Consider the following 25,975-nt stretch of genomic DNA (forward strand, 5'->3'; position numbering starts at 1 on the left):
TAAGGTAAATAACACATTGGGAAAGGGGAAAGACAACTCATTAGCATGTGGGAAAAAATCAGTAAAAGACACTGAGTTTGAAAATGAGCAAAACCTGAATGGGGTTCCTGAGAAATAAACCCTCCTCCCCAACCTTTGAAAATTTAATATAAAATGTCTCTGTGCAGTTTTGTGCGAGTCATTCCAAATTCTGTACCAAAGAAATTTCAGCAACTATAGCTTATTCCTATGCTTTACTCTCTTAACTCGCTAAACCACCCCACCCTCAAAAACGAACTGCCTCAGCCCCCCCAAAAAACATCTCCCCCATGCAACTGCCCTATTCTTACAAAATTGTGTATCGCAATTGCCCCAATATGAAAACTATCCTCTGCAACTCTGCCACTACTTCAAACTGCTCCCATACCCAAAACTAACCCCTGCAACTGCTCCTCTGCTAAAACCAAATCCACATCTGCCCTCCTACCCCATAAACTCCCCCAACGCCATCACCATTTCCATAAATTCACCATCACTCTCAAAACTTACCCCCACAACTGCCCTCCCACCCTACAAACTCCTTATACCCCAAATCTATTCCCCCAGACTTGCAAATTGCCCCACTGCCAAAAACAACCTCTCTAACTGCCCCACCAATCTGCACCACTCCCAAAAAGCTACCCCTACAACTCTCCCACCACTACCCAAACTGCACTCCCACTCAAAAACTACCTTTTGCAACTGATGTACCACCTCACAAACTATTCTCGCCTACCAAAAGTAACCCTTGCAATTGCCCCACCACCCTGCAAATTGCTTCCACTTCTAAATACTACCCTGTAACAGCGTGAGCGGGATGGGGCTGGAAAATAGAGAATGACACGGTGATAAAATTCATCACCGTTCCCGTCCCCGCAGATAAACGCAGGAAACCATCTTCATATCATTCTTTAAGGAGAGAGGGAAGAATCAGAGTATAATTGGGCACAACCACTGACTCGCAAGCTTTGCTTTGAAGAATGCTGGTGTAGAAGGACAGAGGATGAAATAGACACTACAGAATGACAGTCTCTGGTATCCAGAGCAGATATTGTGATGTCATAATGCCTCATTCCACAAGTGCCTAAGAGCCAATCACATCAGTGATGTCACAATGCCTTCATTATCCTTGGTTCACATAAGCACAGCCACTGACCCGCAAGCTTTCCTTTGAAGAATGCTGGTGTAGAAGGACTGAGGTTGAAATAGACACTAGAAAATGACATGGGATTATTTCCCATGGTTATCCGCGGGGACGGGAACGGTGATGAATTTTGTCACCGTGTCATTCTCTATTGGAAAAGTACACAAACAGCCAGACACAAGCAGAGAAGTTAAGGGAAAACCTCTTAACAAACAAACAAAAATCCTGTACCCTGTTACTTTACAGCAGTGTCCTTGCAAACTTTCCGGCTGGCGGCACACTAAATCCGGTGCCCCGGCCGGAAGGCACCTGGAAGTGTGCGGACGTCGACGCGATGACATCGCGCGCATGCGTGGCATCATTGCGTCGACATGCACGCAGGCGCGGAGGCCCATCTGGCCGCGACCCACTTTAGTAGAGGGATCCGGGAGGTGCGGGAAGAGGAGGAAAGATGCCAACCAGGAGGAGTCATCTGCGCCGGCTGACTTCCTACAGGATGTGCCTCTCACCGTGAGAGGCACGTCCTGGAGGCGGTCAGCCGGTGTGGATGACTCTCCTCTTCGCCAGTGTGTTGCGGCACACCTAAAATCTCAGGAGGCACACAGTTTGCAATGCACTGCTTTACAGGACCAGGCATACACGGAACAGTCTCATGTTCAAAAAGTCTTGAGGGAGGTCTGTAGCTGACAGGATCTAAAGTATGGACCATGGCTTGTGACTACCATGCCCCAAACAGTCTTTTCCTCAGTCAGACAACAGGGCCAGACCTCAAAGCTACTCACAGGTGTTCAGCATCAAAAGAAATATTGGCTTACCTCAGCCAAGCAGAATATCTAAGGGCTGTAGTCTTATCTCTTCCTCTTTCTTTCCCCTAGGTCTCCTCTAGCTTATTCTGGCCTGGCCTCTTATACTTCCTGGTTCCTGTCTTCCTGACTCCTCCTTCACTTGTCACTTCCCCCTAAGGAGGAGCTACTTATATTAAGGTGGCTCGTTCAATTAATCTGATATACCTCAAATATAAAACCCAGGTCTAAATCTAAGCAATTTACAATATAATTATAAATGTTAAAAAAAACCTCAAAACACACAAATTTAAATATGCAATCTTTTTAAGAAACAAACAATACCTATATTACATACATGGTGACACCAGGAAATACTTCTTCACCGAACGGGTGATTGATCATGGAATAAACTTCCATGCCAGGTGGTTGAGGCTAGTAGCATGCTCGACTTCATAAGTCGATGGGACAAACAGGTGGGGGCGCTACAGAGTTATGCATAAAAGATGGGTACTCCAGAGAGGGAGGGTTCTTGAGTGGGCAGACTTGCTCGGCCGCCAGCCCTCTTCTACCGTCATACTCTATGTTTCTATACAGATATTAAACATAAGGGAAAAAATTAAAATTACAATAAAAATCAAATTCTAAAATGGGTGTTGTGCAGTAATCAGCTGAATGCCTGAGAAAAACAATAGGCCTTCCTTAGTTGTAATGTCCTGCATTTTAAACTATTCAGATATACACTATATTTCATATTCTTTGTTGCTATTTCTTTTCTTGAAATAGTTTTTATTGAAAACTGTTTCAAACATTAATAAAAAGTGAAGGAATACCATCCATTAATGGAGTGCTTATCATCTTAGAAAGATGATGATAATGTAGAAACTTAATTGTTAACATTCAAACAAATTTAGTATTCATGAGTAGCAGTGAAATATAACAACATATTTTATATAGGAAAAGAGGATTAAAAAAAAAAAAAAATTCATCTAATGTTTTCCATTTACTTATACATTTACACAATGAAGGTAAAAATTTATGTACAATATCTTCATATTTTCTATAAAGTAAAATAGTGTTCCACCATAATAAATCGATAAGGGTGAATTATCATTCCAATGTTGGATAATTAATTTCAAGACCCCTGAGATTAAATCAAATAGTAAAGCATGTGCATCTGACAAAATAGTTGTTAATGTCTTTGATTTCCAAATCCCCTCCCCCCCCCCTTTATGAAGCCGTGTTAGGCTTTTTTATTGCTGGCCGTGGCAGTAAAATCTCTAATGCTCATAAACTTCCTATGAGCTAATACCACCACAGCCAGCGATAAAAAAGCCTAACACGGCTTCATAAAAGGGGGCCAATGTGTTTAAACTAAACTAAAACTTAGCTTTACATATTGGGTCATCAACCATAGGAAGCTCGACTCGGTTAACAATAATTTAAAAAGTACTAAAAGATAAACACAAGAATTTCAAAAGAATTAATTTTCAAAGTGTTTAGCAAAACAGAAAAGTTTTTAAAGTTTTGCGGAAAAATTGAAAAGGGGGCTCCTCAGAATTAAGGGGAATTCATTCCATAGTTGAGAAAATTGAAAAGCCAAAGATTGGCTAAAGATCTTGACTCCTTTGATTCTGAAATATCTTGGAAATTTTTAACCATATCTGAGCAAACCACATAAACATTAATACATTATAATAACTTAGGACTTAAGGCTCCAGGTTTGATTTTACAAGGCCAACAAAAATTATTTGAACTAATACCACATTTCAAAGATTTAATAGGTGTCCAGTGAGATCTTTGTAGAAGAAAAAATAGTGATTGAGTCATCGCAGCTGTCTGGAGGACCTCCAAGCATACGCGGACATTGACGTGATGATGTCGTGTGCATGCATGTGATGTCATCGCGTCAACATCCGCGCATTTTTGGAGGCCCACCAGACACAGCCCCAAAGCTCAGGGAAAAGGAGATGAGGTTCATGTGGGGCGGGGGATGGAGTGGGATGGGGTTGTGGATGTGCCACAGAAAAACATTTGCTCTGTTAATGTGTCGGGGCAAAAAAAAAGTTTGCGGGACACTGGTTTAGTGTAAATCCCAGCGCCATGCACTGTTCTGTAAAGGGCACCAATCCCGGAATGCCTGTTATAGAATACTGTTCAGCCCAAATTTTGAGCACCATTTATAGAAATTCCCCCATTACCTTCAAATCTCACTCTTTGGCCTTCAGACTTCCTCTCTGGGCTGGTCCACTCTTGGCTTCTTTGGTTTGTACCAAACGCAGCGCACAATACAATTAGGGTTACCATACATCCAGATTTCCCCAGACATGTCCTCCTTTTAGAGGACATGACCGGGCGTTCTGACAGCTTTTCAAAACCCAGCACTTTGTCCGGGCTTTGAAAAGCTTCCTGCTAGGAGTGACGTTGGGATGACAAGTGACATCTTCCATTAATTCTTCTATTCAAATTAAATTCACAATAATATTCACAGTGGCGGTGAATTTACCATTCATTCACCTTCTTACTTCTTGCTTTTATATTTGAACATGTAATGCTGAAGACTATAAGGGAGTTCAGACCTCCACCTGAGTTATCAAACTCCTGGTGGTGTTATTCTTCATTATTCCCAATGCAGCATTTTCAATTAAATTTTCTTTTACTTAATTTTATAATAAATTTTATAATAAATAAGTTAATAACTTAGCTTTATAGCAGACGCATTTCACATATCTTTATCAAGGTCGGGGGATCTATCAAAAAATCAGAATATAGAAATTAATTCATTTTAATAAATATAATTAAATAAGTTCATTTAAATAACTTTGTTCACTTGAATAAGGTATCAAACATTCTAGGAAGCCCAGTTCTCATAAAATTGGCTTACCTTAAGCTAAAGTTAAACTTCGCCTATTCAAATCAGCCGCTGGTGATCAAAAGATGGCCGCAGTGTTCTTTAGTAGTGTTAAAATAGATCCTCCCTCTCATGATGTCATTACGGTGCCCTAGCAACTAGCAACCAACTCAAGCAGATAATTTAAAGAGAACCTAATTCTACCCACAGGCTAAGATAGATTCAACTGTCAACCTGCGCCATCCAGTCAGAGGTTTCATGCAAGCCATTTGGTGCCATAGTTTGAAGCTCAAACATCCACCTTAAATCTCTAAGGTTCAGCGTGATAACTTATTCAAGTGAACGAAGTTATTTAAATGAACTTATTTAATTATATTTATTAAAATGAACTAATTTCTATATTCTGATATTTTTATATTTCCCCCGACCTTGATAAAGATATGCGAAACATGTCGGGAAGGGGAATACTCTGATGACTCAGGTGGAGGTCTGAACTCCCTTATAGTCTTCAGCATTACATGTTCAAATACAAAAGCAAGAAGTAAGAAGGTGAATGAATGGTAAATTCAGCGCCACTGTGAATATTATCCTGACAAGTGAACAGGTTAAGGGGGCAGGGCTGGAGGCAAAGGGTGGAACTTGGCGGGGACGGGCAGGATTGGGTGGGCCTGGGGGTGGGGCCATGGATCCAGATTTTCATTCCAGAAAATCTGATAACCCTACACCACATGTCCAGGAAAACCCAGACATGTCTTCTTTTTAGAGGACTATCTGGGTGTCCAGACAGATTTCCAAAACCCGGCAGTCTGTCCGGGTTTTGGAAAGCCCTGAGCTCGAGGAAGAAGAGACAAGGATTGTGTGGGGATGGGGCTGGGGGCAGAATGGGGAGGATCAGGGCAGAACTGAGCAGGACTAGGGGCGGAATGAAGCGGAGCCCCATTTTTTCTTCTTTAATTAAGAAATCTGGTAGCCCTAGATGCAAATGACTTTGCCAGTTACCTGGTCTTCAGCCCAGTAGTGTTCTAACCCCTATAGCCACGTTATTCAAAGCATATTCTTATACAATCTCCATGCAACTCACAGTGTGTTGACCCCCACCCACAGAACTAAGCCTTGTTGTTTGTCCTACACTATTTCTAGAGAGGTGAATTTGGAACTGGGGAGGTTAAGAAAAGAAGTAAATGGGAGTGATATGGGGCTGTGTTCACAGATGTACATTCATCTAGAACTCAATATAGTGATGAACTGATCCTGAGGAAAAGGTACAGTTGTAATTAAAGCCATTCTCATCATTTGTTTAACTCCCACAGAAGAGAATGCCCTGCATCGTTAGTGTGGTTTTCATTTCAGGAACCAGCCAAAGATTGCAAAAAAAAAAATTAAAAAAAAATTTCCTCATCAGGACACAGGAGACGTTTTAATGCTGAAAGTGGCCTCCTGATGGGCTGGTACTAGCTTTCATTATTTCTAACTTATAATCATAATTTGGGAGCAGTAGGTGAAGCTGACTATTATCTGAAAGTCCACACAGCAAGATGACAGAATTTAATGAAAGATTGCCTTGTTCATAAATCCAGTCATACATGAAAAAAAATGTATTATACTGCACAATATAATCACGGTAGCAAATTCATCTCAGTCTATCCACAAGAACTTTGGAAAGAGCAAGACGAACATGGCACAGTCACTTCTCTGATGAAAGTTTTTTGGGTTTTTTTTTTTTAAATAAGGTGCATGTTGGTTATTTTCTCCATGGGAATAAAATTGAATTTGGATTGTGGAAGCATTAGACATAAGAGGACAAAGAAATGACCTACACCTGCCATTTTTTTTCCTGCACAAAATATATTACAGCTGCACATGGAGGGGGTGGGGTGGGGGGAACTAAATTTCTGGTTTGTGTACACGTCTGGAGTTTCTTCCTTTGGTGAAATAAAATTCATTCTTGGAGGTTGAGTGCGTTTTTGACATTTATTTCTGTACAGCTGAGCACCTTCGTCAGACACTCTCATTTTTCAGAAAAGATCAAGGGCTTCCACCTATCTTTCAACTGTCCCCCTTTAAAATCCTGCCAATATAAGAAGTTTTTTGATAGAATCTTTTCCTTCCAGGCCGCCAAACTGAATATGTGGCTAGGAAAACCTATATTAGAGGCCACTTCCTATTTTGATTTTAGGAAATCATTAAAGACCCGTCTGTTCGACAGGTCTATATCCTAGTACTACAACTTTTTAATTCACTTTTGTTCTTAACTGTTGTATTTCTATTTTAATTGATTCTTAATTGATGTATTTCTAATTTTAATTGATTGTTTTTATTATGTCATTTCAATTTTTATTGATTGTATGTATTTTTATCCTGTTGTGAATCACTTTGAACCTTTTTTTGATATAGCGGTATACAAAAATAAATTATTATTATTATTATTATCGTCTGCTATTTGGAAAAAAATGTGTATTATCTAAAAATGTGCAGTCGCTCACTAAACAGTTGCACTTTGTTTCTTAGCTTCTTTTTCATTGGCAGCGCCCACTAAGGGAGCATCTCTATAAGTGAACACATCCTTTTTGCTACAAAGCCGTGTGGTGAGGTTCTATTCTATAACTTTATAATGCTAATATTCTATTCCACTATAGAATATTAGCATTATCCAGTATCACATTTATTCACTTGCAGTTCCACCAGCCATAGACCTGGCGTAACTGCAGGCACCTAAATGAGGCAGGGGTATGTATAAATTGCAGTATTCTTTAAATTGTATGTGCACGTGGCAGCATCGCTCATACCCCTTCCATGCGCGTGGGATCTCTCAGAGAGAGAAAGAGATAATGGTCACTGTGGGTGGGCAGACTAGATGGGCCATTTGGCCTTTATCTGCCATCATGTTTCTATGCGAACACTGTCTTGTTTTTTTGTTTTTTTTACTCACTATGGGTCCAATGCTTAAAGCAAACTGGGCTTGCAATATTCCATTTAGACTAGTTGGGTCAAGGGGATTCTGGAAAATTGTGTGCAGTTTTAGAAAATACTGCAGATGTGCACCCAACCTCTGTGCCAGGATTTATACCAGGTTTCAGCTGGAATAAGTCCTCTGAATGGGGGAGTCAGTGCCCAATTTTGTTCTATAAATAGCACTCATCTTGGAGCGACCTTTATGTAACAGCACTGGGTGCTGATTTTTTACTGCACCATTTACTGAATTCGGCCCACAGAAGAAACATTTAAAAACTTTTTATTAAAGGTTTCAAATTATTTACTCAGCATCCGACGCAATATTGTACTCACAGGAAGTAATTATAGATGATAATACCAACTGTGCCTAAATGTGACTCATCTTGAAGCACTACTGAAAAAGTCATAAACCAAATAAAATCATTTATGTAATTTTAATTTTGCAAGGATTGTATGCGTTGATGGATTGAGCATTGGAACATTTACCTTGCCGGCCCGCAGTAGAAACCTCTACCGCAGCTTTGTAAAAGGAGCCTTAAGCGATTAACTTGAGCTTAGATTAAGTGATTAATAAACTAAATTTTAAAAATAAATATTTTCTGTTTACAGACAAGAAGTCCGAAGCCGCCTGTGAGCCCACAACCCAGCCTGGCAGATCAGGCAGAACATCTCTCTGTGGCATCTGCTGATTCCTTGGAAGCCATGTCTGAGGGTGATTCTCCAACTCCTTTCTCCAGGGGCAGCCGTACACGAGCAAGCCTTCCTGTGGTGAGATCAGCAAACCAAACAAAAGAGAGATCTTTAGGTGAGGATCCACTGAACGGTATTATACGAGCATGAGATGTCAAAATAATATGATGTAAATCACTTGGCTGAAGAAAAGTTATCCCATTGAATCAGAATGGTTTGTTGCATGGTAAAGCTATCAAGGTCATTGGAAGTTGAGGCAACTGAATTTCAGGTTCAACTTTAATTTCAGCACCAAAACTTTCATAAAATTTGCCTGTTCCAAAAATGCCTGTGCATTTCAGCTGGAACTGAAAATATTCTGCTCAGTCCCCACTTCCTCCTTCCCTCCCTCCTCCCCAACCTAAAAGAGCCCCTCCCCCCTACCTGGACTAACCGTGTCTTTAGTGGCTAGTGAAGGTAGTAGTGATCCTCAGTCACTTCTGTCCATACAGGTTTCAATCTCAAAATGGCTGCTATGATATCCAGTAGCAGTCTCGTGAACCTTTTTGAGGCAGGGACCAAGAAGGAATCACTCCTGCCCTCAGTAGCCACCAATGACATTGTAGGCTCAGGAGGATAGAACTGCTGGGAGGGGGGAGGGGGCTGGGAAGTTCAGAAGGGGGCTGCTGTTGGGAGATGGATTCGAGAGAGTGACTCATTTGGTCAGGTGAGGGCTTTTCAGGGATGGTGCCAGATTTCTTTTTGGCCTACAGTTGCTGTTGAAATGAGCAGTCAAGTTCAGTTGCAATTTTATTTTCGGCAGAAACTGAAAATCTTGCTTTCGCTTAGGTACTAATTAGAAGCAAATGAATTATATATAGACATAATGGTTTTTGTAACATTCTTAGTGTTTCTTTACTCAATAAGGATTTCTCATCATAAAACGGACACCAGTAGACAGACTCCTCTTTATTTCATTCCTCCTATGTACTCCATGTTTTTTGACCAGTCATGTCCTTAATTTACTGTGAATATCTTTTTTGTAACCTGTTCCAGGAGGATGGGATAGAAATTGAAATAAATAAATAAAAGCATCTTGCAAAAGTTCTCACATCCTTGTATACTTATCACATTCAACTTTGGTCCCACTAGATCTCATAACACATGGGAATGGGGATTATGGGAATCCCATAAGGATGGAAGAAGTTGTCATGGGATTTCCATGGGGATGGAAGAAGTTGCCAAGGGATTCCTTTGGGAGTGTAGTTAAACTCTCTGGAAATGCCATAATGAGGCTTGGAATGTCCAGAGAGGCAGCCAGAACCCCAGTCTGAGGCTTGGAGCACTCATTGGTTGAATAGTGAACGTCACCCCACAAAATATAGTAGGCTGTTAGGGTTAAGAGGAAGTGGAGGGCTGCAAACAAGTAAGTAATATCAACTCCTGCAAGTATGGGTGGGGATGGAGGAGATTAATTGCAGGGATGGGTGGGAATGGAATGAATTTTAGAAGTTACAGGTGGGGGATGGGTGAAATTGCTGTCCCCCTACAGCTCTGTAGTGTGCCCTGTCCTTGTAAATGTTTGCAAACGCTATGCAGCACATTCTTCAGCAGTGGCTTCCTTCTGTCCACTCTCAGTGCCAAAAAACAAAATAGGCAAAGATCTGCACATTTCAAAGCAACAAATACAACAGCAGATCAATTATACAACCCATATCAGTACATTAAAAACCCAACATGGGTGTTAGATGGTACAGAGAGTTATCTCCTCACTGGTCCTTTAACTTGAGAATTGGTAATTGTGACTTTTCAGCTTGAAGGTTTTTTTTAACCCCGATACACCTCCTTGATGGAGCAAAACATGGCCATATTGGGTTTTTTATGTATGTATATGTGTTGTAATTGATACAATAAAGCAATAAATTTCATCAGACAATTGATCTGTTGTTGTGTTTGGTACCATCTCATTGAACCAGTGGCGTACCTAGGGGGGGGGCGGGGGGGGCGGGCCGCCCCGGGTACCAGCCCTAAGGGGGTGTTCCCGGCCTTGCCGTTCAGTCCCCCGCCACCCCCGAAGGACCGCTCGCCCCCCTGGCCTCCCCGCACCACCTATGAACAGCCGCAGCAGGATCGCGAAGTCAGCGTCAGCATCCCTGCGCTGCTTCCTACGACGCGATCCCGCCCCTCCTCTGACGTCAGAGGAGGGGCGGGACCGTGGCGCAGGAAGCAGCAGGGATCGCTGACGCTGACTTCGCGATCCTGCTGCGGCTGTTCATAGGTGGTGCGGGGAGGCCAGGGGGGCGAGCGGTCCTTCGGGGGTGGCGGGGGACTGAACGGCAAGGCCGGGAACACCCCCTTAGGGCTGGTACCCGACGCTGACTTCGCGATCCTGCTGCGGCTGTTCATAGGTGGTGCGGGGAGGCCAGGGGGGCGAGCGGGTCCTTCGGGGTGGGTCGGGGCATCAGGCCTTCAGGGTGGGGCGGGCGGGCAGGCAAGCAGGCTTTCAAGGGGGAGGGGGTGACAGGCAGGCAGGCAGGCCTTCAAGGGGGGACAGGCCTTCGGGGGGGGGGTGCAGACATTCAAGGGGTGCAGGCCTTCAAGGGGGGCAGGCAGGCCTTCAGGGGGGTGCAGACCTTCGGGGGGGGGTGTAGGCCTTTGGGGGGGTGCAGACCTTCAAGGGGGTGCAGGCCTTCAAGGGGGGTGCAGGCCTTCAAGGGGGAGACAGGCCTTCAAGGGGGGGAAAGGCAGGCAGGCAGGCCTTAAAGGGGGGACAGGCCTACAAGGGGGTGGGACAGGCCTTCAAGGGGGGGACAGGCCTTCGGGGGGGGGGTGCAGACCTTCAAGGGGGGAAAGGCAGGCAGGCCTTCAAGGGGGGGACAGGCCTACAAGGGGGGGGACAGGCCTACAAGGGGGGGGGACAGGCCTTCAAGGGGGGGTGCAGGCCTTCAAGGGGGGGTGCAGGCCTTCAAGGGGGGTGCAGGCCTTCAAGGGGGAGACAGGCCTTCAAGGGGGGGAAAGGCAGGCAGGCAGGCCTTAAAGGGGGGACAGGCCTACAAGGGGGTGGGACAGGCCTTCAAGGGGGGGACAGGCCTTCGGGGGGGTGCAGACCTTCAAGGGGGGAAAGGCAGGCAGGCCTTCAAGGGGGGGACAGGCCTACAAGGGGGGGGGACAGGCCTACAAGGGGGGGGACAGGCCTACAAGGGGGGGTGCAGGCCTTCAAGGGGGGTGCAGGCCTTCAAGGGGGAGACAGGCCTTCAAGGGGGGGAAAGGCAGGCAGGCAGGCCTTAAAGGGGGGACAGGCCTACAAGGGGGGTGGGACAGGCCTTCAAGGGGGGGACAGGCCTTCGGGGGGGTGCAGACCTTCAAGGGAGTGCAGGCCTTCGGGGGGGGGGGGTGCAGTCCTTCAGGGGTGGGGTTTAGGCCTTCAGAGGGGGACAGACCTTCGGGTGGGAGGTAAAGTCCTTCGGGGGGTGCAGGTCTTCAGGGGTGGGGTGTAGCCCTTCGGAGGGGGGACAGACCTTCGGGGGAGGGGGGTCCTGGTGTAAAAGTACACAGAGGGAGAGAGGGAAGGGGGGGTTCAAAGATACATGCAGATGCCAGACTTTGGGGGTTAGAAATAATGGGTCTAAAAACAGAGGAGTGGGAGAGAGATGGTGCATAATGGGATTTAGGGAGGGAAGGAACAGAAAGGGAGAGAACTTGGAAACAGGGGATGGTGTGGAGGGGGGATAGAGATACTGGATAGGAGGATAGTTGGGAACAGAAAGGGAGAGATGGTGGATCCTGGGGTGGTGGGGAGTTGAGAAAAGGTGAATCTGTGGATGGAGACAAAAAAAAGGAAAGATGCCAGATCTCCGGGAGAGGGAAGGGAAACGGAAGGGGAGAACAGAGATGGCAGACGGATGGTTAGCACGGAGAAAGGAGACCCTGGCAAGCAAGACAACAAGAGCCTGGGACCAACAAGATTTGAATATTGATCAGAGAACAAAAGGTAGAAAAAATAATTTTATTTTCTGTTTTGTGATTACAATATGTTAGATTTGAAAAGTGTACATGAGACAGCTTGAAATGGGAACTTTTCTATTTTTGTGAATGGCAAGGCTGAGTTCAGTTAAAATATATGCTTTATAAGAAAATATAATAATGTGTTTTATAAAGTTTATAAGCATTGCTGGCATACTCGGTGAGGTGTTCCTAGTGTTGGTGGTGGTGGTAGCATGTCAGTGTGTTGAGAGTAAGAGGTAGTCTGGGAAATTCTGCTGAGCAAACTCTGGGCCCATTTCCACCCCCAGTTAGTCCACTCCACTCAACTGGTTCACACACTGAGTGGGTCTTTGGGTGTTATTTCTGGGTAGTTGTTTTAGAATCTCTTCCAGTGGTTTGTCAGTATCTCCTTCTGGTCCAAGGAAGGAAACTTTGTCAACCTTAGCATTGACCTTCAGAATATGTTTGTAACAGCGCTGCTTGTGTGGCATTAGGCTATGTAGTGATCGAAAGAAAAAAACAGACCTTTGCACATTTTTGCACTATATGGTGGGTGTATGAGGAGATTCATTTCCTGCACAGTTAAGTCCATTTTTTCTACTGAATAATAGTATAGGTACAATGAAAGTAAATAGCAAAAATGTTTGAGTAGATAATTAAGGAAATCTTTTTCATATTGCTTGCTTATGGACTGGGAAAAAAGACTGTTCAAGCAAATGTCTCCAGAACTGCTTTAATGGAAAAATGTGATTTTTTTTTTTTTAAGTACTTTGTGAAATTTATTGTTGTTGTGAAATTTATTGTTATACTTTGTTTAAACTTAAAAAGCGGTGTCATTAACAGTGAATCTAATCGAAAAATCGATTCAACAGGGTGAATCGGATCGAATGAAATATTTTTCTCTGAATCGGGCAGCACTATTGGCTACCATGAGAATGGGCTACTGGGCATGATGGACCATTGGTGTGACCCAGTTAGGCTATTCTTATGTTATGTTCTCATCTGTAGGGGCCTTTGTTTTCACTTCTTATTTTAATGTATTTTTTTCCTGGGAACTTATCAGTGTTTTTTTATAATGGGAACAAAAATGGAAGAGAATTAATGTGTGTGGAATGGGGGGGGGGTAACTAATTTCTTCAGCTAAATAATTCAATCCACTTCAAACAGACATAGGAGAACTCACGCACCATTCACACACCCTCCAACCAAAAACGTCAAAAGAAAAAAACTGTTCGACAACCTCCTAGCCATTCGAGCTGCAACACTTGACCCCCAACTCTACAACCTATTGACCTCGACCACAAACTACAAAACCTTAAAAAAAGAAATAAAAACCCTTCTATTAAAAAAAACACATAAAACCAAACTAACATAATCAGAACTGTCCCAAGCATCACCTGCAACTACTCCATATGTACTTCTGATGTCATGACAATTCAGACATAATTTATGTTATGTTATGTTTGGAATAATGGTTACATAAATGAGGTTCAATAAAAGAAAATTTTCTGTGGGAGCATTTGTTGGAACTTCTGTTATCCTGATTTCTTCTATCTGTGGGCTTTCTTTAGCTAACCTACTTATCTGGGGCTTTCCACTTCTGCAGCTGCCCTTTTCACGGTCCACTTTGCGCTTGCACTCTCTGGGGAGGGGGGGTTGGGTCTGGGCTTGGTGGGGTAGGTGTGTCTGGTAGTTTTGTCTGGGTGGTGGCTGGGTGTTTCTTGGGTGCTTGTTGTGCGGATTGGTGTGTCTGGTGAGCGGTCTGGGTGTTGTTGCTTGTGGGGGTTTTTTTCATTATAAAATATGGCTGAGGGTCTAGTCCGGCTTATTATTCTTGTGGGTTCTGGGGTGGGATTTGTTTGCTTGCCCCAAGTTTTGGCCTTTTGTTGTGTATTGCTATGCCTCTCATTGGCAATTTTCTCTTGGGAGAGGCTTGTTCATGCTTGTTGTTGCTGTTACTCTCATTCTGTGTTCTTTTTGATAATGTATAAGTTTCTGTACAGACCATGGTTGCTTGTCTGGACCTTTTGCCATTCTCAATAAAAATACTTTGGAAAAAAAAAAAAAAGAAAATTTTCACTGCCTGTTTCTATTCTGACCATTTATTCCATTTCATGGTTATTGCAAAAAAAAAAAAAAAAAAAATTTTACATGAGGGGGGGGGGGGGTGTCAAAAAATGATGGGCCCCGGGTGCCACATACCCTAGGTACGCCACTGCATTGAACCCATGTTTGTGGAATGATCTAGAAATTATTGCACAGTCAATATTGTCTTAAGTCTCAGCCAAAGACCTCTGTAATTCTTTTAAAGTAAACTTAAGCCTCGGGGTAATCTTTCTCAGCTGTTTCTTTAACCCACAACTACTGCCTTTGGAGAGAGAGCCAGATCAAGAAAATGTCTTGCTGATACAAAATGATTCTACTTTACGAGGGGGTGCTGAAAAGTTCTCAGCCCAACCAAGAAGGGAATGACATGGAGCCATGAAATTTACCATGCAAGTTATTCCACATATTCACCCCGAAGTTCAACATACTTGGCACATCATGTCTGAAGTTTATGTAACCCTTCCAAAAAATACGCTGATGTCCGGTCACTGCTGCAATCACCTCCGAATCTTTATAAAATTGTCACTCTTTCAAACACTTTTTAAGGTTTGGAAACAGAAAATAGTCAGATGGAACAAGATCTGGTGAATAGGGTGGATGGTCTATGCACTGAAACCCAAACTTGGTCGAAACATCCATCGTTTTGACAGCCTTATGAGCAGGTGCATTGTCATGCAAAAAGAGGACTCTTTTCTGTAGCTTCCCTCTCCTTTTTTCTTTCAGTGCCTCTTTTAATTGACACAGCAATATACAGTAATATTCTGCATTAACTGTTTGGCTCCTTGGAAGATAGTCAGTCATTACAACACCTCCTGATCGCAAAACATTATGGCCATGACCTTTCCTGCTGACCTTTAGGTCTTCAATTTCCTTGGCCTTGGAGAACCTGAATGCCGCCATTGCATGGACTGTTGTTTTGTCTCAGGATCATAATGATGTAACCATGTTTCATCAACAGTAACTAGTCATTCCAAAAAGTTGGCACAAGCTCGCTGATAATGTTGCAAAATCAACTTGGAAGTGTCCACTCAACATCATTTCTTATCAGCATTCAAACTTGGCTGACAGCTTCTGCATACCCAGCTGCTCATGGATTATAAACCCAACATATTCCCTGGATATCTGTAGCATCTCTGCAATTGTTTTAGCCAATATTCACCGATCTGCCAAAATCAGGTCATGGACATGGTCAACAATTTCAGGAGTTGACACTGAGACCTCCCAAACCTTGCTGCATCTTCGTCTCGAAATCTCCACGCTGAAAGTTTGCACACCACTTCTTCTCTGTGGAGTATGATGGGCATTTGTCACTCAATGTTTGCATCATACATTCATGGATTTTCTTTGGAGTTTTCTTCTGCAGGAATAGGAACGTCATGACAACTCAGAGTTCTACACTTGAAAATTCCACACTTTTTTGTTGACATGGTTCAATCAATGATCTGAAACAATGTCAAAATAAAACATTACAATTCTGCAGACGGGCACTTTGAAAAATATAATTACAATTTTTTCAGCTACAGTGGGCAAAATAATTCTCAGAATTTAGGAAGTTGGTTGGGCTGAGAACTTTTCAGCAACCTCTTATACAGTGATGGACCTGGGAGTAAAGGGGATACTGTTTTCTCTGTGTAGTTTACACAAAGTGGTTTACATATGTTAAGACAGATACTTATTTTGTACCTGGGGCAATGAAGTGTTAGGTGACTTATCACAAGGAGCTTCAGGGGGAATCAAACTCACAATCTCAGGGTGAAGGCAGCTGCTCTAACCACTAGGACACGCCTCCACTCCAAGGGAGATTCAAGCACATTAAAATTTTCTTTCAGCCTTCCCTCAATCTGCACTTTTAAGGAACCTTATGATTAGCAAGTTTAGATCTTTGCTTCAAATTTACTTCATACAAGAGAAGCAGCTGGATTCTTCATCTAGAAGAATTCAAATCAGCTCAATTGCTGTGACTAGACACATGTGGGCTCTCTTTAACTTATTATGGGGCTTGCTAAGGCAATTTTTGGAAAAGCAGTCATTTGTTTGTGCTATACAAAACATGTAAAAACTTACAAAATTAAGGGCTCCTTTTACGAAGGTGCGCTACGCGTTTTAGCGCAGGCACCAGATTAGCGCAAGCTATAGCGTGCGCTGGCCGAAAATCTACCACCTGCTCAAAAGGAGGAGGTAGCGGCTAGCGCGCACACTATTCCGTGCGTTAAGGCCCTAACACGCCTTCATAAAAGGAGCCCTAAGACTTCTAAGTTTCTTGTAGAAATATTCAAAGTAGGTAAGAATTGTACTTTCACCATGAAAGCGTAGAACATGTTTTGTAGATCAATGGAGCAAACTCCTACTGTACTGCATCTTGAATTGTATTTTAACACATCAGAATGTGAAAAGTACAAGGGTATGAAGACTTTTGCAAGGCATTGCATGTAAGAATGAATATTGGTCTGATTGTTAGTGCTTTATACACTTTCATGTAAAAGACCTGAGTTTGCAGGAGAAGGGTCTCGGAACTGCTTCCATTTGCCTAGTGAATTTTGCTCTTGTTTAGTTTATAGTTTACCTCTAGAAATGTGTTCTAATGGAAGCTGAGTGCAGTGTAACCACACCACAGAATCATTAATGAAAATGCAAAAGAGACATATTTTGAAATATTTTCAATATTTTAGAATACTGTGGAAGAAAATTGAGATTGAGGAACCAACAGAATTAATTCCATTTCAGTATTTAATTTGTGATTAGCTCTTATTAGCAGGAATAGGTTCAATTTCCATCAAAAGATTAGGAGGCCCCCTTAGTCTCATTAAATACACTCCCTGTAGAAAACTGCAGGGATAGACACTAAAGAATAATATGGGATGGTTTCCTGCGGTTATCCATGGGGACGGGGACAGTGACAAATTTTTTTTTTAACCTTTTATTTATAAATCTTTATTGATTTTCAAGTAGTAACAGTGCAATACGTATGAATCTGAACGTATAACAAATCAAGAAAAGCACTTTGAACTTACAGATATTTGAAAGTAATCTTTTCCCCACCCCCTTTACTTAATCAATAATATAAATGCAATTATCCTTCCAATAACCCACTCTTATTTCAAGTAGTAATACATTCCTACCCCCCTCCTTCCCACCTTGGATGTATAAGGAAATCAGACAAAAATTAAAGAGAAATGACAACTATATAGAAGCAATAAAAGATACCAATGGGCCCCACACCAAGTTAAATACATTACTATGCCCCATTCGTTTTTTCATATTTGTAGCTGGAACATAAGTTCGCCCACCAGAAAGGAAAGTTCTTCCAATTGCGTGTTATCATCTGCATGGCTATTCCCGCCATAATTAAGAAAAGCCGGCATTTATAATGATCCATAGGGGGTTTAACATGTAATAGTGTTCCACATATTATGACTTCATAAGTTAATGGGATTGATGACGCAAGTACAACATTAATTTGACACCATATTGACTTCCAAAAATTAAGTATCAAAGGACAATAGAATAACAGATGATCCAAAGTCCCTATATCAAGATGACAATGCCAGCATCTATTAGATTTAGAACTGTCTATCTTTTGTAAACGAACTGGGGTCCAAAAAATCCTTTGCAACAAAAAAAACATGTTTGTCTCATAGATGCTGATGCTATACACCTCATCCTCCAAGTCCAAGTTTGTGGCCATTGAGACGTAGAAATATACTGCTTTATCGCAATGCTCCAAATGTCTCTAAGACTAGATTTTGGTTTTTTATTCAAGAATTCAGAAATTAATTTATACCACTGGGCAGCCTGATGTCCTATAAAATCTGTCTGGAAGCATAGGATCTGAAAGCTATAATGAGTTTTTAAGTTTCGCCAATCAGGGAACCCACTCTGAATGGCCTGCTTCAACTACAACCACCTATAATTTTGAGACTTTGAAATACCGAATGATTGTTGCAGTCGTAAAAAATCAAGCAGTTTCCCATTAGATATAACATCATCTAATGTATGCATATCTGCCTGCATCCAATGCTTCCAGAAGATCCCAGATCTGCCTATTTGAATCTTGTTGTTTAGCCATAAGGATTAAAAAGTAGATTTCTCTATTGGAATATCTGTTAATTTATTAATAAATTTCAAAGTTTTCCATGTGTCCAATAAAATACTATTGTCCTTAACATATCTAGGTAATTTGATACTCAACACATGAGACAGTCGTAATGGGGACATAAGTTGCCACTCTAAATATAACCAATCAGGGAGATGTTCCATGAGCTCGGGGAGGATCCAATACATACCTTAATGCATTATATAGGCTTGATGGTACCTATAAAACTAGGAAAATTTATCCCACCCGCCGCCATTGTTTTTTGTAAAGATACTAAAGCAATTCTCGCAGTTTTACCTAGCCAAATAAATTTGGTAAGAATGCTATTTAATTTCTTATAAAAGGACCCCTGAAAATAAACTGGCAACATACCCATTTGGTAGCAAACCACAGGCAAAATCATTATCTTGACTGTTTGAACTCTCCCCCACCAAGAAAGATGTAAAGAGTTCCATTGCTCACATATTTCTGTAACTTTCAGCAATAAAGATTTTTCATTTACTTTCATCATCTCTTCCAATGTTTTTTTGTATCCAAATACCTAAATATTTTATACCCTCTTCCTTCCAAAGGAAGAGGAATGAATCAAATAATCCTCTTGGACAATGTACATTTAGTGAAAGAACCTCCAATTTACTCCAATTTATTTTATATCCAGAAAATTTCCCAAATCGGTCAATCAAATCTAACATGGCAGCTTGTGGGAGATGGGAACTAGGACTTGGAGATGAGCTTAACAGGGGATGAGAGGAGGGCACTGGTGATGGGAGGAGGAGGAGAAGGACAGATATTATTGGGAGAGGAGGAGGAAGAAATATGGGCATATACAGGGGAAGATGAAGATGGAGGGGCTCGGAGATGGATGCTGGGGTTAAGATGGAAGAAAGATAGGATAGTAAATGCTGTGGAAGTGGAGAAAGAACTATGGGAGAAGAGGTAGAGACAGTGGCTGCTGGGGAAAAGAGAAAAAGATGGCTATAAAGAGCGTTTGAGAGATAAAAGAAGGTGATATACTGTTAAACAGGTATACATTTTCATATTTTAATACAATACGGTCTCCAAGAGATAATACAAAAAAAAAATCCTATAGATGTTTTCTGTATTTCTTTCTTTTGTAGTTTTTTCTTTGTAATGAGTTTTTCCCCCTGGTTGTTAGAGTCACAGGCTTTGTTTCTATCAGGGTGGACGTAATGTCAGTTTATTGGCTCAATGGGGCTTGAACTAGGGCATCGCTCTGAGGGGTGGGGAGAAGCACTGAGCCACTATATTTCATGTGGCACCACTGAAACAGCTAGCTCTGACTATAGCCCATCCAGGTTTTCATCCTGTAAGGCTCAAAATGCATTTTGAAAAAAACTGGCACTCCTATTGAAATCCAAAATGCTAACAATTTTTTGTTAGGAGTAGTTTTCTACCAACTGTGAATAATCTGGATTGGTTAAATTGACTGAATTCCTTATTCAGAGGGGGTCAGATAACTCTGTATAGCACTCTGAAGAGTGACTGTGTGATAGTGATGCTGCTTTGTGCACTGTGTTATGTTTGTCGACTGCGTCACTTTATTAAAGACACAGTTAGTGTAAACTGCTCATCCTTTTGTGTGCATTGTTACCTCCATATTAAAAACCAGCATTATAGAAACATAACTGATTCAGGAGCCCCCTTGCAGTCATGAAGGGCATAGTTGTTCAATGGCAGTGCACTGTTGAATTTCCTATTAGGAACTGGACAGCTTCATTGAAGTTAATGGAGCTACTGTAATTGCCTACAAGAGAACTGGCCCTTTAAGCTAGGAAGTTCCATGTGCAGTGTTAGATTAAGTCATATGTTGGCAGCCTCTGATGATGCCACAGATTTATCAGGTGTTGCTATATCAACTTTATTTAACATTTTTCAACAGTTAGTTTAATCTTCTTGCCTTGGCTAAGGTCGTGTAATGGGAAGTAAGCATTTAAACACAATTAGGCAGCTAGATGTCATGCTTTGTTTAAAGATTGCCTTATGTGGGGTGGGTAAATATCGTTTCACTAAATATAGGTCTTTACAAAGGCATAACGTGACTGAAGGAGAAAACTACATGTGTGTGTGTGTGTGTATATATATGTGGGATTTTTTTTTTCAATTTGTACCCATGTCAAGATCAATCAATGCGGTTGGATTTAAGATTCTGACACCCATAGAAACATAGAAACATAGAAATAGACGGCAGATAAGGGCCCACCCCAATGACCCTCTCCTACCTTTCTCTGTGAATAGATCCCACGTGTCTATCCCATTTGGCCTTAAAATCAGGCACGCTGCTGGCCTCAATAACCTGAAGTGGCAGAAGTAAAGAAAGTGAAGGCGGAGAAGGTTTGAACATTATAGTGGTGCATTCTCTTTTAAGAATAGCGTTTAGTGCCAGTTTCAATGCCCAACTCTGGAGGCCTGCTGAAACCTGGTATAAATCCTGCCACCCAAGTTGGGCATGGAGACCCATGATTCTATAACACTGCGTGCCACTTTTTGGAATGCTCATGAAACGCCCAAGTCCTTCCCATGACCGTGCCTCCTTGTGGGTTGCGTGCTATGGGATTTAAGTACCCAGCATTATAGAATAGCGCGCAGCCAGATTCATGTGCAGATCCTTATTGGTACCAATTAATGTCAGTAATTGATCTTTAGCATCCAGTTATTGATAGTTAACAGCTCATTAGCCAATTAAGTTTCATGCACATCTTGGCATCATGCCCAAATCTGGGCACTATTTATAGAATCCGGGAGTATATGTGTAAGCATTGTCATATATATAAAATGGGCAGACCAAAGGTACAATCAACATTTTATATGTGCACATGATCCAACTGGCTCATACATGCACAAACTTACACCCAGCCTCGGAACAGCTATAGCTTTGTACAGGAACATTTGATGAGATTCTGTTATAAGGGTACATCAGTGTATCGCGAACTGTATGTCGCAGCACAGCAGTGTGACTCCTTAGATTTCAGGTGTTCCATGACACACTGGTGAGGAGGAGAATCGTCCACACTAGCTGAATGCCTCACGTCCTCACGTCGAGAGGCACGTCCTGTAGGAAGTTAGCCAGTGCAGATGACTCTCCTTCTGTCCGGCATCTCTCCTCCTCTCTCCGCACCTCCCAGATCCCTCCGCCGAAGCGGATCATTGCCAAATGGGCCTTCATGCATGCGCGGACATCAACGCGATGATGTCATGCATGCGTGTGAAGTCATCATATCGTCATCGCATCCGGGCGCCTTCCGGCTGGGGCACTGGAGTACATAGAGACAACATATGTATTTGAGCCTTCACAGCCTATGATGAATTGCCTTCTATTAGGGTCATTTAGGAAAGGGCAGGGCATAGCCACATAATATAGCATGACCCCCAATTATAATATATATAACACATATTCATACAATATCTGAGTAACCTCAACTTTATCCGTATATCTTTGATGCAGAAATAATGAAGAGTCTTAGCCGCTTTAGCCTTTCCTCATAGGGAAGTCATCCCATCCCTTTGATCATTTTTGTTGCCATTCTCTGTATCTTTTCTAATTCCGCGATATTTATGTGGTTCCTTATAGAATTACTCCCTACATGCTTAGAACTATTGGTTAGCACTGTATATATTTAATGGTCTTCACTAATTGAAAAACTTTGAATAGCTATCATGGACTTCTGTTCAAAACAAGTGCTGGTCTTAAAAGCTGAGTCTAAATTAATTTAGCTTAGTTCTTTTTGGCCCTTAATAAAACATCCCAGAAGACACTCAACATTCATAACAACTGCTATCCTAAAATGGATGGTTTGGAGAAAGAAATGAAATACTTAAACTCAGTTTGTCTAAATTATTCATTACAATATATTAATGCTTAGTTTTGCAAGCATGTAGCTGAAACAGTTCCTGGTTAATTAAGACAGGATTAGACCTAAAGTACTGCATTCTCCAGTTCTGTCCTGGCAAGCACTGCACAGTCCCGCTGCACGTACTTGGAAATAAGCACACAGAGAGATAAATCTACTGAATAAATCATGAGAAAATACCATGTTTTTTAGTCTTGCGTCAGACCTTAGTCATTAGATCCAGATTCATTGAGAGCATGCGGTGATTGACAGCATCTCTTTGTTCCAAATCTTGCTCTGACATGGAGACTCCCTGCTAATGGTTGACCAGAGAATATCCATTTTCACACTGATAGTACTTCAGTTCCAAGGCTATTCATAAATATAGAAGGGTCCTAGCAGTACCCAAGTGATTATGTATGTGGTCAGAGAGAAAAGTATAGGCTAGGACAGGGGTCTGCAACCTTTAAGACATAAAGAGCCACTTGGACCCGTTTTCGAAAAGAAAAAAAACTTGGAGCCGCAAAACCATTATAAAACAAATCTAACACTGCGGGGCCGCCGGACCAATCAGCAAGCAAGGCTTTCATCTGTGTACGTGCTGAGCTCACTGCTCAGCATGGCTATTTCCCGCCGCGACGCCGGACTTGTAAGCTGCATGCCTGCATCGCCAGAATTTAGGTAGGCTGTTTTCATCCCCGTGGGAGACCCGTGGGCCAGGGGGCGTCCACACTACCGGAGCCGCGGCAAAGGTGAAAAAGAGCCGCATGCGGCTCTGGAGCCGCGGGTTGCCGACCCCCGGGCTAGGAAGTCAATTATTAATTCTTGAGAAAAAATAAAGCATACAGTAGTCAATGTAAGCAAAAACACTGTGATGTATTTAATGATGTATGTTAATAAGAACTTCTGAGAGCACCTAGGCAGCAATTTTGAAATTGGTTGCCCCCTTTTAGCTGTTCTGGTGCTGCATGAAGAGACCCTATTATAGAACAGTATCTGGTCACCCAAATTCCCTTGTAGCGTAACCAGCATCAGTTTCCCAGCCATAGACCTGTTATAACTGTGGGCACCTAAATGTGGCAGGGAGCACGCAACACAGTGATATAGCGAGGGGGTGGAGGTGGGGACCATCCTGGACGCCATCTTGGCAGGGGCACTGGCACCTCTCTGTCCACCCACCTTTTCAAATCCTCATCGGCAGCGAGCAGCATCTCCTACCTGCTGTTTGTGCCAGCCTCGGCTCTCCTTCCAATGTCACCTTCTGCTCGAGGGACCAGGAAGTGACATCAGGGGGAGAACTGAGGCTGGCACAAGCAGCAGGTAGCAGATGCTGCTCACCAATGGTCCTCCCCGCCACATGCCCCCTCCCAGATCTTTAAGAGGCATGTGAGAGGGGGCACGTGGCAGGGAGGAGGGAGGCACCGCTGCCCCAGACACCTCCTTCCCCTGCTATACCACTGATACAATGTCTAGTATACTGTATGTTCTGTGCATGTGACAGCACCAAGATGGAGACGGTCTGAACATTATAGTGGTGCATGCTATACTTTCCCCCCTCACTTAGACATGTGCCTACTGAACAGAGCTTAGAGGGTTGATGTTCAACTAGATGAACTCTACATTTCTGCAGCTGGTAGGACTTGGGGATCCCTGCTAACTACAGAAAGGTGTGTCTGGCTGCTGGATGGGCCTGAGGCAAAAGTGGATGGATCCAGGTCATCCCGAGCCTGCTTACTACTACTATTTCTCATTTCTATAGTGCTTAAATGTGTATACAGCACTGCACATTTAATATTCAATAGATGGCCCCTGCTCAGAAGAGCTTACAATCTAATTTGGACAGAAAGACAGGGCATCTCAGGGTTGGGGAGTTTCTATTAGAAGGAAAAATACAATGGGTATAGGTATCTGACAGTGAGTGGAAGCTAGCAGTTGAAAGCAGCTTCAAAAATGTAGGCTTTTAGCTTGGATGTGAGCACTGCTAGTACCGGAGCATGATGTATTGACTCTGGCAGCCTGTTCCAGGCATATGTCATGGCAAGAAAGAAGGAAGGAGTCTGGAGTTGGACTGGAGGAGAAAGTTACATATAACAGGGACTTATTACCCGATGAACGGATTTCAGGGGGGGAGCAAAGGGGAAGATAAGTGAGGAGAGATATTGAGGGGGCTACAGAATGAATGCACTTGTAAGTCAGTAAGAGGATTTTGAACTGTATTCGGAAATGGATGGGTCTCTACTTAAGTGACTTGAGAAGAGGAATAATTTAAGCATGGTGGCTCTCGCAGAATATGAGTCATGCAACAGCATTTTGAATGAATTGAAGGGCAGAGAGACGGTTGAGCAGAGGACCTGAAGGGGGTGTGTGGCCTAAGGGAGCTGCCCAATCAGAATCTTAGGCCACTCCCAGTGCATCCCAGAATGCACTAGGAGTCAGGCCTAAGATTCCAGCTGACCCAGAGCTCAGACTGCAAACATCTGCCTAGCACTGACCCTACATTCCAATTTTTGGAGTTGCCGTCAAAGCACACTCCAGCCCATCCTGATCTACCTTGCCATTTATGGGACCTGACCTCTCTATGTTTTGCATGTGTGAACAAAGTATTGTGTTCTGTTATCATTTAATGTGTATGCAGCCTGGGGTAAATCTACCATTAAAACTACCAAAAAGCTGGGGGCTGGTCAATGGTAGAAGCCACCCTCTCTGTGCAGACCAGCAAGCTGAATATCTTGGGGGAGAGAATGCCAGAAAGAAAATAGCTGTTGGGGCCTTGGAGCAGTTTAATATGCTAGTCATTTGCTGATCCTACCTCTCCTGTAGGTGCCTAAATATGGTAGCTATGTGTATGTATGGTTGCTCCTACTGCATATGCCAGCAATACTCAGTTCAGTGGAGCCTTTTGTAAAATACTGCCTGAATTGAGCATGTCCCAATTGCAATCTCTATAACCCATCTAAAATGGCCCCATAAGTGGTTAAAGCAGCCCTGGATATAGGAGAAGGATGAGCTGGTATTTTTTCCTTTTTGAGGATGATAGCAAAATCTGAAATCGGATAGATAACTTGGATGGTGTATATAACATGAAGAGGAATCTAACAAAACGTAAAGAATAGTCTAGAATTTAGAGCTGTGATGTAATGCTTAAAATATGCAGGGCCATGCATTTGGGCTGCAAAAACCCAAGTGACCCTGCACAAAAGACCTGGGGACAGTTATATCTGATTATCTTAAGGTAGCCAAAAAGGGAGAAAATGCAACAGCAAAACCCAGAGTACTTGGGTGTATAGGGAGAGGAATGGCTAGCAGGAAAAAGGTGCAAATGATATCACAATGATAGAGCAGATTAAATTGAAGAGGGGACTCTTTAGCCTGGAAAAGCGGAGACTTAGAGGGGACATGATTGAGACATATAAAATCATGAAAGGTATAGAGAAGGTAGAGAGGGACAGATTCTTCAGGCTAGCAGGGACATCAAAAACAAGAGGGCACTCAGAAAAACTGAAAGGAGACAGATTCAAGACAAATGCT

General features: G+C 42.7%; 1 protein-coding gene across 15 annotated transcripts in view; it reads left to right on the plus strand.

Annotated features, from left to right (window-relative positions):
* The window catches only part of KIAA1217 (KIAA1217 ortholog), a 1,295,419-nt gene that overhangs the window by 877,628 nt on the left and 391,816 nt on the right, over positions 1-25,975 (plus strand). For all 15 annotated transcript variants that reach the window (XR_004538150.1, XR_004538149.1, XM_033931366.1 and 12 more), the window contains one exon: positions 8,357-8,552. Coding sequence is in view for 13 of the 15 variants with exons in the window: in XM_033931366.1 (XP_033787257.1) it covers positions 8,357-8,552 (196 nt within the window). In the remaining 2 variants the exon portion in view is untranslated. The remainder of the gene's footprint in view (positions 1-8,356; positions 8,553-25,975) is intronic.

This window comes from Geotrypetes seraphini, chromosome 2, assembly GCF_902459505.1.
Source record: "Geotrypetes seraphini chromosome 2, aGeoSer1.1, whole genome shotgun sequence".
Classification (NCBI taxonomy): domain Eukaryota; kingdom Metazoa; phylum Chordata; class Amphibia; order Gymnophiona; family Dermophiidae; genus Geotrypetes; species Geotrypetes seraphini.